General features: G+C 28.4%; 1 protein-coding gene across 2 annotated transcripts in view; it reads right to left on the reverse strand.

The window, feature by feature from the left end:
• Positions 1-14,564, reverse strand: part of LOC126832898 (V-type proton ATPase 116 kDa subunit a 1-like) — a 43,364-nt gene that overhangs the window by 22,877 nt on the left and 5,923 nt on the right. For both annotated transcript variants that reach the window (XM_050563934.1, XM_050563933.1), the window contains exon 2: positions 4,810-4,929. In XM_050563934.1, coding sequence (XP_050419891.1) covers positions 4,810-4,926 — 117 coding nt within the window. In that variant the 5' untranslated portion in view covers positions 4,927-4,929. The remainder of the gene's footprint in view (positions 1-4,809; positions 4,930-14,564) is intronic.

Genomic DNA, 14,564 nt, shown 5'->3' on the forward strand with positions numbered 1-14,564 from the left:
AAGGGACACAACAATGACGTTATTTATTCATCCGTTAAAGTTACTATCGGATGCACGCAATAATTTTAGGTTGGCCTTTAACAAGTATAGGTACGTACACACATACTCGTGTACAGGGTGATGCATGCAAGAGATCCACAATAATTTGTTCGTTTGCTATGACTTGGCAAGGATATTACATTTCCCCTTATAATTATTCGTATGTTCTCGCTTTTCATAAGTTCAGTAGCCCAATATATTCATATTTATGTTTGCATTGTGCGATAGACGAGAACACCGATAACGAGACACAATTAAATGTTTTGATATATTGATGGACACTCGGTTCTTATCTATCTATTCAAACATTTAGTAACGGTGACGGAGTTATCGACGGAGATTGAAATTATTATTTAATAGGAAATTACTGTGCAACTGTTTTAGAAACCGAACATTATTTTCTACAGATTTCTACATATTTATGGAACTAAAAACATATTATGTTCACAATTGAAAAAACAAAGTCCATACTCCTTTTACATATAAGGGATGAAGATGAAAATTGACCAAGTATTGAAGAATACAGTAAAACATTTAATAATAACTTTCAAAATACTTATATTATCCGAAAAGTTAGTGTCTTACATCAGATAGATCACCCTGTAGATTATCATCGACGTAGCCTAATCCAGCGATAACTACACTCGTCAAGGTTCAAAACCCGAAGTTCTAAGTAAACGTTTGAATATATTAACATATTTTATCTACATAATATACGGTTTAAAAAAAGGGGGACGACACACATACGCACACAAACGAGGACGGTCGGGTTTCATTCACATTAATTATTTCGAAACAACGTCGATATAGTGTGTCTCCTCGCTTGACGTTTTTTTTTTTAATAGCCATTTAAACTGCCAATGGCAATTGCGGTGCACGTCAAAATTGATTTTAAATAACGCCAATGGACATTTACCACAAAACACTAACAATCCGACAGTAGTACCTGTATTTTTCATGTTACAATACGTAATTTACTACAGTGGCTTATACCGTACTTATTAAAATTTATACCTCTACTCAATGAATTACCTCATATCCTATGAGCATAAAATTCATCGTGCATTAGGCCAAGGCGAGTCATTAAAGGCATTAATAACGGGTAACAAAATACTCTTACGGCCATTTTCCTCCTAGGATTGTGAGTTGCCCGGTCCTTAGCATCCGAAAATCATCACAAATAGTAGATAAGTTAAGGCTACATGTATTTTGGATCATTCGAAATAATACAAGGGGAAAAACCAAAATAATGGTACGACGCCAAACTTTAAACGATAATACAACCCATTAACTATGAATAATTGTATTTTACGTTTTACGCGTCAAGACTTTTTGACTGATCGATTGGAAATAAAAACTACACAAGTATTTTTTTTTTTCAAAAGATGTGATAACGTTTCTTACGATCACCCTGTATACATGGTAATAAAATTAAATGTCAACAACAATCATAAAAGGGTTGAAGTCGGTCTATAATAATTTGTCATTGTTACAACTGTTGACTATCGGTGGTTTCCATAAAAAAAATATTATTGAGATTTTGAGCAAAAGCTAGAAACATTTTTTTAAGCCTTGTTAAAAAATATCGAATAAGCCAATAAACAAATTCGGTAAACGAGTTCCTTGTAATGACTTTTTTTTTGTTTTTCCCAGTTATAAGGATGAAGGAGTACATTTTTTAAAAACTTTTACCTCATCAAAGTACCAACTAAATTACATTTGTGACCTATAGAGATGCAATTTGAAGAAGTTGGTCCAGCGGGTCACGTAAACAGTCGCGTCTAAAAGTATTTAAAAAAATTAATTCATACTTAAGTATCTTTTTATTATACTTTTTTGGTATGGGGTATAATATATGTGACCATATGAAATTTTATAATATGAATATAATATATACATTTTACACCGTATGTATCTACTTAAGTAATCGATATACTTTTTTAGTGTGAAGGACTTGGGTTATATAACAAGTAGGATCGGCCAACAGGTACATGTAGTACTAGGTAACATAATAGTGTATAGTAAAACGACACAAGTGTTAAACTACCGCTGGGGAACGATGAACATAATAAATTATAATAATTATATTTATTATTTTAAGGAATTCTTTACTGATGTGTGTTAATTCGTTATACATGTGTGCTAATTTTAAAATAAAATTAAACAGATTAATCAGTTATATAAGTACTTGGGATAGGTACACGAAGGAGAAATGTAAAGCATATCTAAGTACAGTAAAAATAGATAGCCACATAGTTCATTTTAAGTGTATGCGTGTATACCTAAATTACAGTAGTTAAATGGTTTTGATTTGAAGAATATCATATAATTAATACGGCACAATGTCAACTGATAAATTATCGGATTTTCTTGACAGATAATAATATTATGCTCAACATATTTTTACAAGTAGTTTGTTCAGGTTTCAGACGATATTTAGACTTTTTAACCTTACACTGCGCAAATTGATTTAATTAACTAACTTATTAATGCAAATATTTAATATTGAGGGTAAAACACCGCTGACCGCAACTGGTAGTTAACAACACAAACATTTTTAACACTCTATGTCTATGTTCTTAAATAATATCATTAAGAGTGTCATATATTCTAAAATAAACTTTAAATTGTCAAAAAAAAATTTTTTCTTTAGTCATGATAATACCATTTTACTAGTTAAATATAAACCTTCAAATAAAAACCCATTTCTGTCGAGAACGATACAATTTTAGAACAAAAGTTTAAACACCTAGTCACATTGAACATCTTCAAATTCTATGAATGTATTTTATTTTAAAAAAAACCTTAACATTTTTAGTACACTAATTACATTTCAATTTCGATTTTAATTACAGTTTTTACAACGGTTATTTAAAATATATTATTTTTAAATAACCAATATGCAATACTATATTATTACTATTCAAGGACTTCGCTATATGTTATTGATTTTAGCTTATCGAACGAAAAAAAAAAAATATATATATATATATTATATTAGCATAATTCGTGGTAGTTACCTACAGTACACTGTATATATTATAATTAAATGCACACAGTACACGAGATTATATTAATACTATAAACAGTTACATAAGTATTCATGATTTTGTATATGTATAAGCTTAATGAATATAAGCAGAAATACTAACACTATTAGTTGATGTACGTACGTTCACCTTAATATAGTTCATCTGGATTTACACACTAATTATTTAGTATTCCATTAGAACAAAATCCAAACGAAAATTAACAACTACAACAATGTCCCTTTACCAATATAACTGACATTATTTTTCTTATTAAAATTGTGAAAACTATTTTTAATTCAGATGGGTAGCTAAGAAGTTATTGTTTTCAATGATGTTTTATTTATTTTTGCACCTGGACACACGAAATCTCCTAAATCGCTGAATACTTGCGTTTTACTTAAAAGTCAATTTGTTTGTTTGTTTTTTAAGTAATTTTGAGTTACATCAAAATTATCACATTACTTGGACGGTTCTATTCGCCCCTTATGACTGACTATTAAACCCACGAGTGTGAATGAATCGAAGACTTTGTAGCGGTCTAGATATTTTAAAATTACCAGTCGTCAAGTTGGAGCTCAAATTTAACGTCGGACGCGTATAACATTAAAAACCCTATTGTTCTTTTAAACAATGACTCTGTCGACAAAGTCTGATGTAAATCTGTTATTTTATAATTTATCGCTCAAGTAAACAAGATAAAGCCGTTTTTTAACGGGGCAATACCAAAGATTTTGTTTACTTTTTTAACAGTATTTTTTGTAGACGATTTTTCTTACCCAAAAGTCATAAAAGATTAACACTGTTTTTGTTATATAATAGTATGTATAAAGTAGTAACAAAGAAAAAAGCTACAGAATATCATCGCGAGAGGTCTTAAATCGTTTTTAGATTTATATGTTTTCCTTGTTTTTTTTTAAAAAAGCTTTTGAATACTGTACAGAAATAATAATGAAAGGTTTATATTCATCGTGTTCCTAATTTTAAGATTAGCGATCATTTATATTTTTATATGACACTTGAGGACAAAAACCGAACAATTGAAAAATACATTATTACTGTGTTTCATGAAATTCAAAATAACTTTATTAAAAACACTTTTGTTAAAAAGTCACAAATTATTAATTGCAAAAAAAAAAAATGTATTTATTTAAAAACTAATAACAAATTCGAAAGAAAAACTATGTTACCAGTGGCAATTACATTTAAGTACTACATTTTTAATTAATTTTATTGACGATACAAAATGTATAATAGATAAAATAATTTTGAGGATTTTTTAATTACTGTAATAGTGGATATTTTGTTATAGAGATCAGTTATACTAGACATTTTTTAAAATTATTTCTCAATAACTAAAACAACACGTTTAGAACATATTTATAATTCAAACAAATTCTGTGTAGGAAATTCGATGCAGCTTTTTTTTACCCTGATTTATTAATTTGTTTTTTAATACAATACAAAGTTCTACAATATGTATAATTTGTTATAAAACAAAACAAAATTCGGGTACCAGTATAGGTATAGGGTATAGGTAGGTAAGCATAGTATGAACATTTTGGTATTCTTTGTGCGTCGGTTACAAACGTCCGGCAAATAATATGTTGTAAAGTCGAGTTCAAAACGATTAATGATAAATTCGCGTTACCGGAACGAGCGGTGTGTAGAAAAAAAAGAGTTCCATCATTACTCATACAATTCCGGTATAAACGTTATTTGTCAAAATCGCGGTACTTACGTCTCGAAACTGAACCACGCCCGCCTCTCCCATGGTGGCCACAGATGCGTAAGCGGCTTCTGGCTGTATGAAAAGCTGACACAAGGCCATTTCCTCGCTCCGGAACATGGAACCCATCTCCTGTGGATTAAAAAAATAAAAAACAAGTTCAGTCTAAGTCAGAGCAATTTAAACCGCCAGCAGTACAGTTCAAACCAAGTACAGAAAATTCGGTCAAAGCTATTAATATAAATAGGAATGTGATTTCATCACTACCTAAGCTTCTTTGCGAATTTGTGGATAGTAAAAATCCAGCACAGTCTAAACCAGTATCCATGGGTTGGTGGGTTCAATATCCAAAGATTTGCATCGAAGCGTTTCTTACTTTAGTAAAAAAAACCTACAAAAACTTAATAACATAAATCCAAATAGGTGTACATGCAAAAATATTGACATGATCTGTATTTGTTTGCAAAATTATAGCGTATTCATGTTAAAATTTACAAAATCTAAAGATTGATAATACCTATGTACTCTAAATAAATTAAAAATATTTGCTGAAAGAGTTATAATAAACAGACAAAACCTAATGTGGAAATCACTGAAAATTTGACAACATTTAGTAATTTACACGTGTTTTACACGATAGTCCAATAACGTGGACAAAAAATAAACATCACTTTTTCTATTCTAATGTTATTATAAGACATATTAGTCACTGGCGTAATACATTAAGAATATAATGGTAAAAACTAAACCAATGAATTTGGATAAGCAACAACCATTAAACAATATTGTCAAATAATCCAATTAAAATAAATTGAGTAGTAATTAATGCATCAATGTGACAGACTAATAGTCGAAAGCCTCGTGACGACTACGGCGATGTAATAAAACAGTTATAAATATTTTATAAATAATTTTGCTATAATAATCTAATATTCATTCGATTTATAATGCTTGACGACATTGACAAATATTTCATTTTTATTTAATACGATGCTTGTTTTCAGGCAACAATCTTTTTTTTTTTTTAATCGTGTCATGGATTAATTTTTTGTAGTCCTTTTTTATTAACTTGTTTTAAAAAAAATTCCAATAACTCTTATGGAAATTACTTCACTTGTAATAATTGTCTAAAATGCAGTATAACATTTTTTTTAAATTATATGTTTTTACTATTAATGCGTACAATTAAGGTGTACGTATAATAATTAGACCAGGCAATTGAACGAAAATCGCATTTGACTTGATTAAAATCATCGTTGATATAGACCCTATTATTAAAATGTTATCATAATAATTCTTGTTTGAATTTTTAATCTACTAATCATTTGTTTATTCGATGAAACATTTAACACCTTAATAAAAACATTGTATACATTTTATAATACCTATTATTGTCGAGACAATACTTTTATAGTTACAAATAATAAGTAATAATTTATTACTTTAATAAATACGATAATACAACATAAGCCAAAGAAATCGACATACATATTACATTATTGACTCTTAACTGTGGTTTTTCGGTGAGTATATATTAAATTTCAAAACCACCTAGACGGAAGAAAGAATATTTATATAATAATACTAGTGTAATTTAAGAAGAGAGCATAGATTTTAAGACCAAAACTTATAAATAAGTCAGACATAATAATATTTTACTTGGGAGTCATCAAATTCCCAAACAGAATATAAATACTTTGGACCCCTATCTAAATACTGAAAATATCACTGCTGTAGCCCTTATCAGCCCATTTCAATTTTATTGTTAAAGATTTTTATATAATATGTGCTGTGCAAAAATATAATCTAACAGCTAATTTGAAAAAAAAATTAAAGTTAAATTTTGACCTGTGTAACTTGTGTGTGTATTTATCAAAATATTAATTTATTTTCAAATGTTTTTTTTTTTTTTTTTTTGTAAACGTAAACCGTTTTACCATATTTTATTATTACACACAGACTTTTAATAATTATCGCAACGTTAATAGTTTTATTAACACTGCCAGACTGTCTTGCCGTCAGCCAAAGTCGTTAACTCTTTATGAAACAGGCCATAATAATATTATTATAGCCTACGGTCGGATGGCCGGAATATACACTCTCTCTCCATCTCTTTTTTACTTCTCTGTAGTTTTCCCGTCAAACAATCCGAATAATAATTATCATCGCCGTTTATATTATGATTGCACGTGTGTATATATTAGTAAATAACACACGAACGAGTGTTGTATGCTTCGACCGTAAACCTCGAATTCTTCGAGTCCAGAATTTCTCGGTTTGACTATAAAAATCAAAAAATATATGAAATCTTGTTTTTTTCTCCCCGAACATTAAATCGTCCAAAAAAATATTCTAGAGCACAGCATCATCGTCTACGACCGTAAGACTGCGATGGACTCTATATGTATATACAATTTATAACTATATGTGTTAGTATAACTATTCAGAATAGTACAGGAAGACCGCGTGGTTTAGACCACACACGTCATGTTAGAGACAGTCAAAAATAAAAATAACACATGGATTTGGACTATGTAACACAGTCGATGGTAACACACACGGTTAGCATTAGTCAGGTACTTGGTATAATAATGCATTTTTTTATAACGGTTATAAAATATAATACATGAAAAAGTATATATAAATCTATAAAATTATTTCAATTAACTACAGTTAAATTACTTCAATCTCCATGCTTATCAGTATCATATCTCTAATTATTTCAAAAGTCAATCTTGCCTTTAAATCTGACTTTTGATTGGAAAAAATACAAAACTTTAAACTATTCTTGTTTGATAAAAATCAAAACTGTGGACATTTGTTGATAACGCACATCATGGGGTCTTCTGGTTATTTGGGTATGCTTATATGTAAATAAATATATGTATTTTTTTTATAACGACTTGCTGTTTGTTAGAACTTTATAGCGTCGTCCTCGCGACAATATTTTCCAACTGCCTAATAATATATTAATAATAAGTCCTGATGAATCAATACCACATTCATGTGCGTCAAAGAATGAAAAAAAATGCACTTTTACCATGTTATAATAAAATATTGATGGATTTTCGGGTCTTTTTTGCATGTCATAGTGCATTAGTCCCATAGGTAAAAAACCTAATTATAATTTCTGGTAGTTAATTTATTGCGGTGAACTAGTATACGTTAGTAAAAAATAAAAAAAGTACTTAAAATTTCAATTATTCATTATGAACCTAAACTTTGGCGAAACAGAAGTTATTCATTCTATTATTAATAATATCGTTTTTGTATTAAATTTAAAAGAAATTGTATTATAAAATATAATTAAACCTTTTTTAGTCGTGCATTAGTTATTTTTTAATTAACTAAATCTAACATAGAATATTTGTTTTTCATTCAAAACAAAATACCATCAACATTACAAATTATCTTGTTCGGATAACTTTAGTTGAACGCGAGTTTAATATTGGTTTAAACAAACGGAAGTAATGAATGACATGGTAACCAAATGTAAAGTTAACTCGTTAATACGGTTAAACAAAACAAAGATAGTATAAGTTGACATTTTGACGGGTTCGGTCGCGCCAGTAAGTTGTGGTTAAAATAATGCCACAGACAATGTGAGCGAAAGTTTCAAAATCTATAATTCAACAGCTATAGATTGACATACGCCAATCGTAGTTCTCAAGAGAGTTCCCCCAACTTATTTAAGATAAATAAAAAATAATATATAGTTTTACATATTATTCTAAAACGAAGAAGTAGTTTTTGATTTTTATACCTTCATTCGTGTGAATTCTTTGTTGTGTTATTAAAATGAAATACAAAGCTCGTTTAATTTTAATACTATTTAATTAATTATGACAACTTAAAAAAAAAAAAAAGTTTAACAAAAACGTTAAACGCAAAAAGCATTTTACATTTGGATAAACAAAAAATTAAAAACGAATAATATTAAAAAGTTATTTTGTTGTGTTAATACAATTCCTTTTGGGTATTTTTCGGGGAATAAAAATAAAAAATAACAACTAATTTAAATGGTTAAAAAAAACGTTTCGTTGTTGATGATTGTTTAAAAACATCAAATACAGGTAATACGCGAGGCGTGAATTTTTAATTTTAATTAATTAAAAATCGCTAAACTTTTGCGGTACAAAAATTATATGTATATTATTATTAATAATAGCGGTTTTCGTGTAATATCATAATATTATAAGATACAAACGTCACCCGCAAGATTAAACGCGGTAAGTTCCATGTATTTGTTAAATTAAAAAAAGTTTTGTAAGGCAAAACCAATATTTCTACTTAACATTTAAGATAACACAATAATCTGTAGCAGACATAAAACAAAATAAATGTATACCTTTATTTGTTAAAAAAAACTATACGATTATTCTGATGTTAACAAATCAAAATGCGCGCTTTAAAAAATAAAATTTGTTAACATATGATATTTTCCCATAATAATCAATAGTGTGAATATGTTTTCCAGAGTGAGTACAGAAATAAAGAGGAAATTTGTGTGGAAAGTTTGGATGGAGAGAGATTTGGCTGGTCGACTCCATTTGTGTGGTTTAAGGAGAAGAAGAAAATTGGGATGTGGATAACGGAAAATTTGATAATCTATACATGGCGGATAAGAGATTATTAAATCAGCTTACAGGATACAATCAATTAGTCGATTTTAATATCCAATAAACTTGTACATACTATACAGTACAAATCCCCGATGATCCTTTTAATTTTTTAAAACATATTATTTGTTTATGTAATTCTACAACATTAAAAAATGACTAAATATTTACCTTGTTTAGTATTTTTTAAAAGTTATAAGCAATATACGATTCCATTATAAAGTTAAAAAAATCGATAATACTTAAGAAAATAGAAAATACTAAAAAAAGTTAAATATTTGGTTGTTTTATAATATTTTATTACAATTACATAAAAATGTTTACATCAAGAAAAACTATAACTAATGTTTAGTTATTTGCCGAAAAATGAGTGTTACTATAATTAAATATTAATGGATCACCCTATAATATATTATATATCTATTAAAAAATAAAAACTGTATTTTAACTTCACTTAATGTATACTACTCGTGCCTGTCTATACATTATTTTATATATTTTATTATTATTATTATTATTATATGTAAGTACTCAGACTAAACCACTATCGGGTTGTAGCTGTCCAACAAGCATAAATGCCAACGGGAAAAGTGGGGTAGAGCCTGTTGACGTCACGGGACACTTCCTCAGTCTGGGTCAAAGGGAGAGACCGACCGACCGACTGGGCAAATCCAATAACACAACGTGCTCGTGTACTATACTATTTCGTTTTATACATGCCACTAGTTGTTATTGTTGGCATTTGTTTTTCTTCCAATAAATTAGTATAATATATTATTATTAAAATCTAGGTAAAAAAAAAAACTTCCTCAGAATTAACCCTGGAGATCCACCGCATACGATTCTACATATTTTATCTTTGTTACACTCATTAATTTGAATATGAAATTATAACAGGGTCAGCTACCAGAGTTTGGCAACATTGAAACATATATCCTAAAAAAAAAATGATGATGACCGAGCATATTGGGGTGAGGGAGATGATCACGGGCTTCGAAGGAATTATCATAGACGAATCTAATAAAACCACTTCTTAATAAACGGTTCGACGCAATCGATAAAAGCATTGTAAGCCCTATTATGTGCTTAAAAAAATATTATTTTCAGTATTAGGGTGGATACGATCAGGGTTGATCGTCTGTTACAATAGCTTGTTGCCGTTGTTACCTATATATCGTAATTACCAACAAAATAAAAATATTTTTCAGTAACCTGTTGACTGTTAATTCTATTTAAGAACTATATCTAAAAAATATTTAATACAAATTTAGAACTATTTCGACTATTTTTAAATACGTTCCTTAATTTTAAGTTTAAAAAATATAATTTTTTTAGGCGTTTTTCTCGATTTTGAAGGGGTTTTTATTTTTTCGACCTGACATAATACCTTTCAGGTAGGAAGTCTGATGCACAGACTTGTTACATAAAGAAATCGGTTCAGCGATTTAGGGGATATCGCGGGTCAAGATACAAAATTAAAATAATAAAAACACATCATTGTAAAAACAAAATAGCATCTCTGCTCTGCATCAAAGTTAAAACAATAGCTCTCAGTTTCGTACGAAGTTAAAATATATAATTTTTTATTCGTAAATAACATTATTTCTGTACACGTAGATATGATATCACTTTTTGTCAATTGTTGTGATAATATTATACTGATATTATGTCAACAATAACTAATAATACTTTTTATAACAAAAGATAACGAATAACTAATAATTTAGTCATAAATAACCAAACAATAAATTATTAAATAAAAAGTATTTTTTTAAATTTATATTTTTATCTGTTTAAAAAAGTATTCGTACAATGCCCAACTCTGTCTGGAACTTGATGAACTAAAAATCTTTGGAATAAATATTACACTATAGATCAACTAACTTTTAAATTGTTCCAAAACTTGACAGTCTATGTCAATAAAATATGTTTTCGTTAAACACTCTGTGCACAAAAAACAATATATTAATATTTTTATGGTGTGATTTTGTATATTTAATTATAAACAAAATATGTGTAGTTCAAAGTAAGAAAAAATGCAAATAATTTCTCCAAAAAAGAAAACAGTTTCACTCAAATTCCTAAAAAAATAATCTCTTCGACGCATACGATAATAAACTTTGTAATATAATAATAGATGAAAATAACGTGAAACATAAGAATAAACGATAACAATAAAACAAACGATTACTGAAAAAATACTATTATAAAATAGAAATGTTTTGGCTACCGTAAGACGACATTGTTTGTTGAACATTATTTTAAGATTCATAAATGGGTCACTCGATTGGTTATTTACTTTCTTAAGAACCTTGAGACAGGAAGTCAAGACGGATACGAAACCGGGCAACGGAAATAAAAAACACATCCTTGTAAAAAAGTTGAAATATTCGAACGAAATATTATTATATTGAAATGATAATTCATTATTTGAAAAACCATATTTTATGTTACCATTTTGTATTAATATTATTAGAATACAAATTTATTCGGAAAAACGTTTTGTTACTTATAATGTTATAATAATTACTTATCTTGTTATAATTATTATACTATTTTGTAATTTACTAGACTAAAACAAAAAAATGGAATAATATCTTTATATTATTCATATTGTCTATACGAATGTGGCGGCTATTGCCTATATGGCTTAACTAAAAAATTACCTAATTAACCCTTTCAATGCAATTGACGCGTATATGCATCAATGAGAAATTACATTGACCAACAATGGCATTGACGCTAAAGTGCGGCAATAAGAAATTACATTGGTTTCTTAACTCTCATGATGCATAATTGCGGCAACGTTAGTGAAAGGGTTAATAATTCGACAAAAAAAAAATCAACATTACTATATTTATGTGGTCAGCGCCTGACAGTAATTTTAAGCCATGCTACAAGTATATTTGTTTATATATTATTTTTTCATTCGGATACTTAGGTATACGAATAATTATTATTCGAATAAAACAAAAAGTAGTCGAATATTCGTCGAATAATCGTTTGTATGGGAATACATTTTTTTTGCATCTGAATAGACTTATCAAATAATTAATATTCGAGGCGTTTTTATTAGTAATTTAATTAAATTTCGCCCAATTCAGCGGACTGTCGACGGTACAGTGCTAGATAAAGTTCAGTGATCAAAACAAGGACGTTTCAATATAACGCCCCGTGATTAATCGTTTGAGACGTTATGGCGAATAATACATTTTCGCTGGCGTTTTCGTAGCAATAATAATTATAATATGATATTACTGCGTGAACGTTAAAAACTCGAGTGGTTGGCTCGATACACCGTTTACAACAAACTCGTCCTGCCAATTAATTCCGTTCCACGTGTTGTTCGCAAACATTATAAAATAATATCAATGAATAGTGTACGTATAAACTATATATTATCATCATGATATATATCATCTTATGTCAATGTCGATAAAGTTTGATTAGCATAATATGATACGGTTTTATTTATAATTCACCAATCAGATCTACTCTCTCGACAAACGGATCAGAGTACAAAAAAAAACAAACAATCCATCACAGAAATAGAACAGTATTACTTATTTCAAAGTTTCCAGCCTAACCCAACTCAAAAACAAACGCAGCAGGTGTTTTAAGTTATGACGCTCAAAAAAAAAAGTGGTTTTAACTGGTTTTAATGATAAACGCTCTTAAAAAAAGTCGGACTTGGAACCGAAGCAATTTAATTCAGATTGATTTTTTTATATAAATAAAAAAACCTTAAGAGTTCTAATTTTTGATTTTTTCCCCATGCCATCTTTGCTAAATATATTTCTTACTCCCATTGAACTGCATATCGTTATTCAAAAGCGTACAAATCTAACTATTTACGAATGAGCATAGAACACCGTGTATGGTCAGAACTCACAAGAAAGATATTAACATGCATTTAAAAAAAAAAAGCCATAAAAAAATGACATTACAATGAAAACTATGATCGTGGGTTAGAATCCTTGAGTTTTTTTTTAGTTACCTTCTTTTAAATATACATCACAAACAAGTTATACTAGATAAGATACGATGATGCATAATTATATGTTTTTCATTGAACACGCAATAATGTACAAAATAAGTAGGACGTATTATGAAAACATATTTCGAACAAAATTATACTATGGTCACATTTTTAACAAGGAAGATTACAAATTACTACAATGTATCATAAATCACGGTAATAAACATTTTCTTTAGAGTGAGAAAAATATAAATGACTTTAAACGATGTTGGTTTAGCGTGATAATTAACGGTTAGATCATAATTTAACAATCGTGACGTAGGTTTCTGAATAAAATTATAATTTATAATGTCTTTTACTAGGTGTTCTCATTGAGACAATAAAAACCAAGTGTTTTTTTCCATTTTGATTTTTATACTAAGGAACCCACCTTACTCTTCAATAATCTCAGACTGAAAAGTAATGAGGAAAATGGAAATGTAGCTTTTGTCATATTTTATTTTAAGAACCGAAATTGCACTTACATATGCTTCACTTGTATACGATTATCCCACTCAAATCTAATCTTCTGATTTATTGTATATTAAGCAAAAAAACATTTTTTCATCCCTATTTACTAATAGATTATTTGTACATTATTTTAAAAATTGTAAAATTTTATTTTCATACACTTACTGCTATAAGGTTTTGGCGGTTACAAGCAACATAAGAATTACATACAAGTGTAATTTTTGATACAAACCTTAGAAACTCAATTTTAGGAAAATGCATTATACAAACTTATTTTCCTTAGTTTTTTTTTTTATTGATAATCGTCCGTGTCGAAAATGTAGTCAAGCTTTGATCTTTAACTTAGTATTGGTGTATTTTTAAGATAAAATTACTCAATTTCTCAGAAAATACATCTTCTAAAACATGTTTTACGCGCAAACAATTTCAAAAATAGGCAACGATTTTATGAGAACATTCGTTAAGGTCTCGAAGTGCCAATTCTTATTGTCTTACGTTCATATCGGCTCATAAAAAATTATTCTTTTATTACAACGTGTAATTTTTATTATTATTTTATAGATTTCTTAATAGAAATCATAAAGTTTGTCAACGCATGGCTAGGTAGTAAATAATATCCAATAACCAACAACGTTATATGCATATAAGTGTATCACATT

This window comes from Adelges cooleyi, unplaced genomic scaffold (assembly GCF_023614345.1).
Source record: "Adelges cooleyi isolate 19-005CV unplaced genomic scaffold, UGA_ACOO_1.1 ACOO_flye_CR_arks_rails_tigmint_CR_PRNA_167, whole genome shotgun sequence".
NCBI lineage: Eukaryota > Metazoa > Arthropoda > Insecta > Hemiptera > Adelgidae > Adelges > Adelges cooleyi.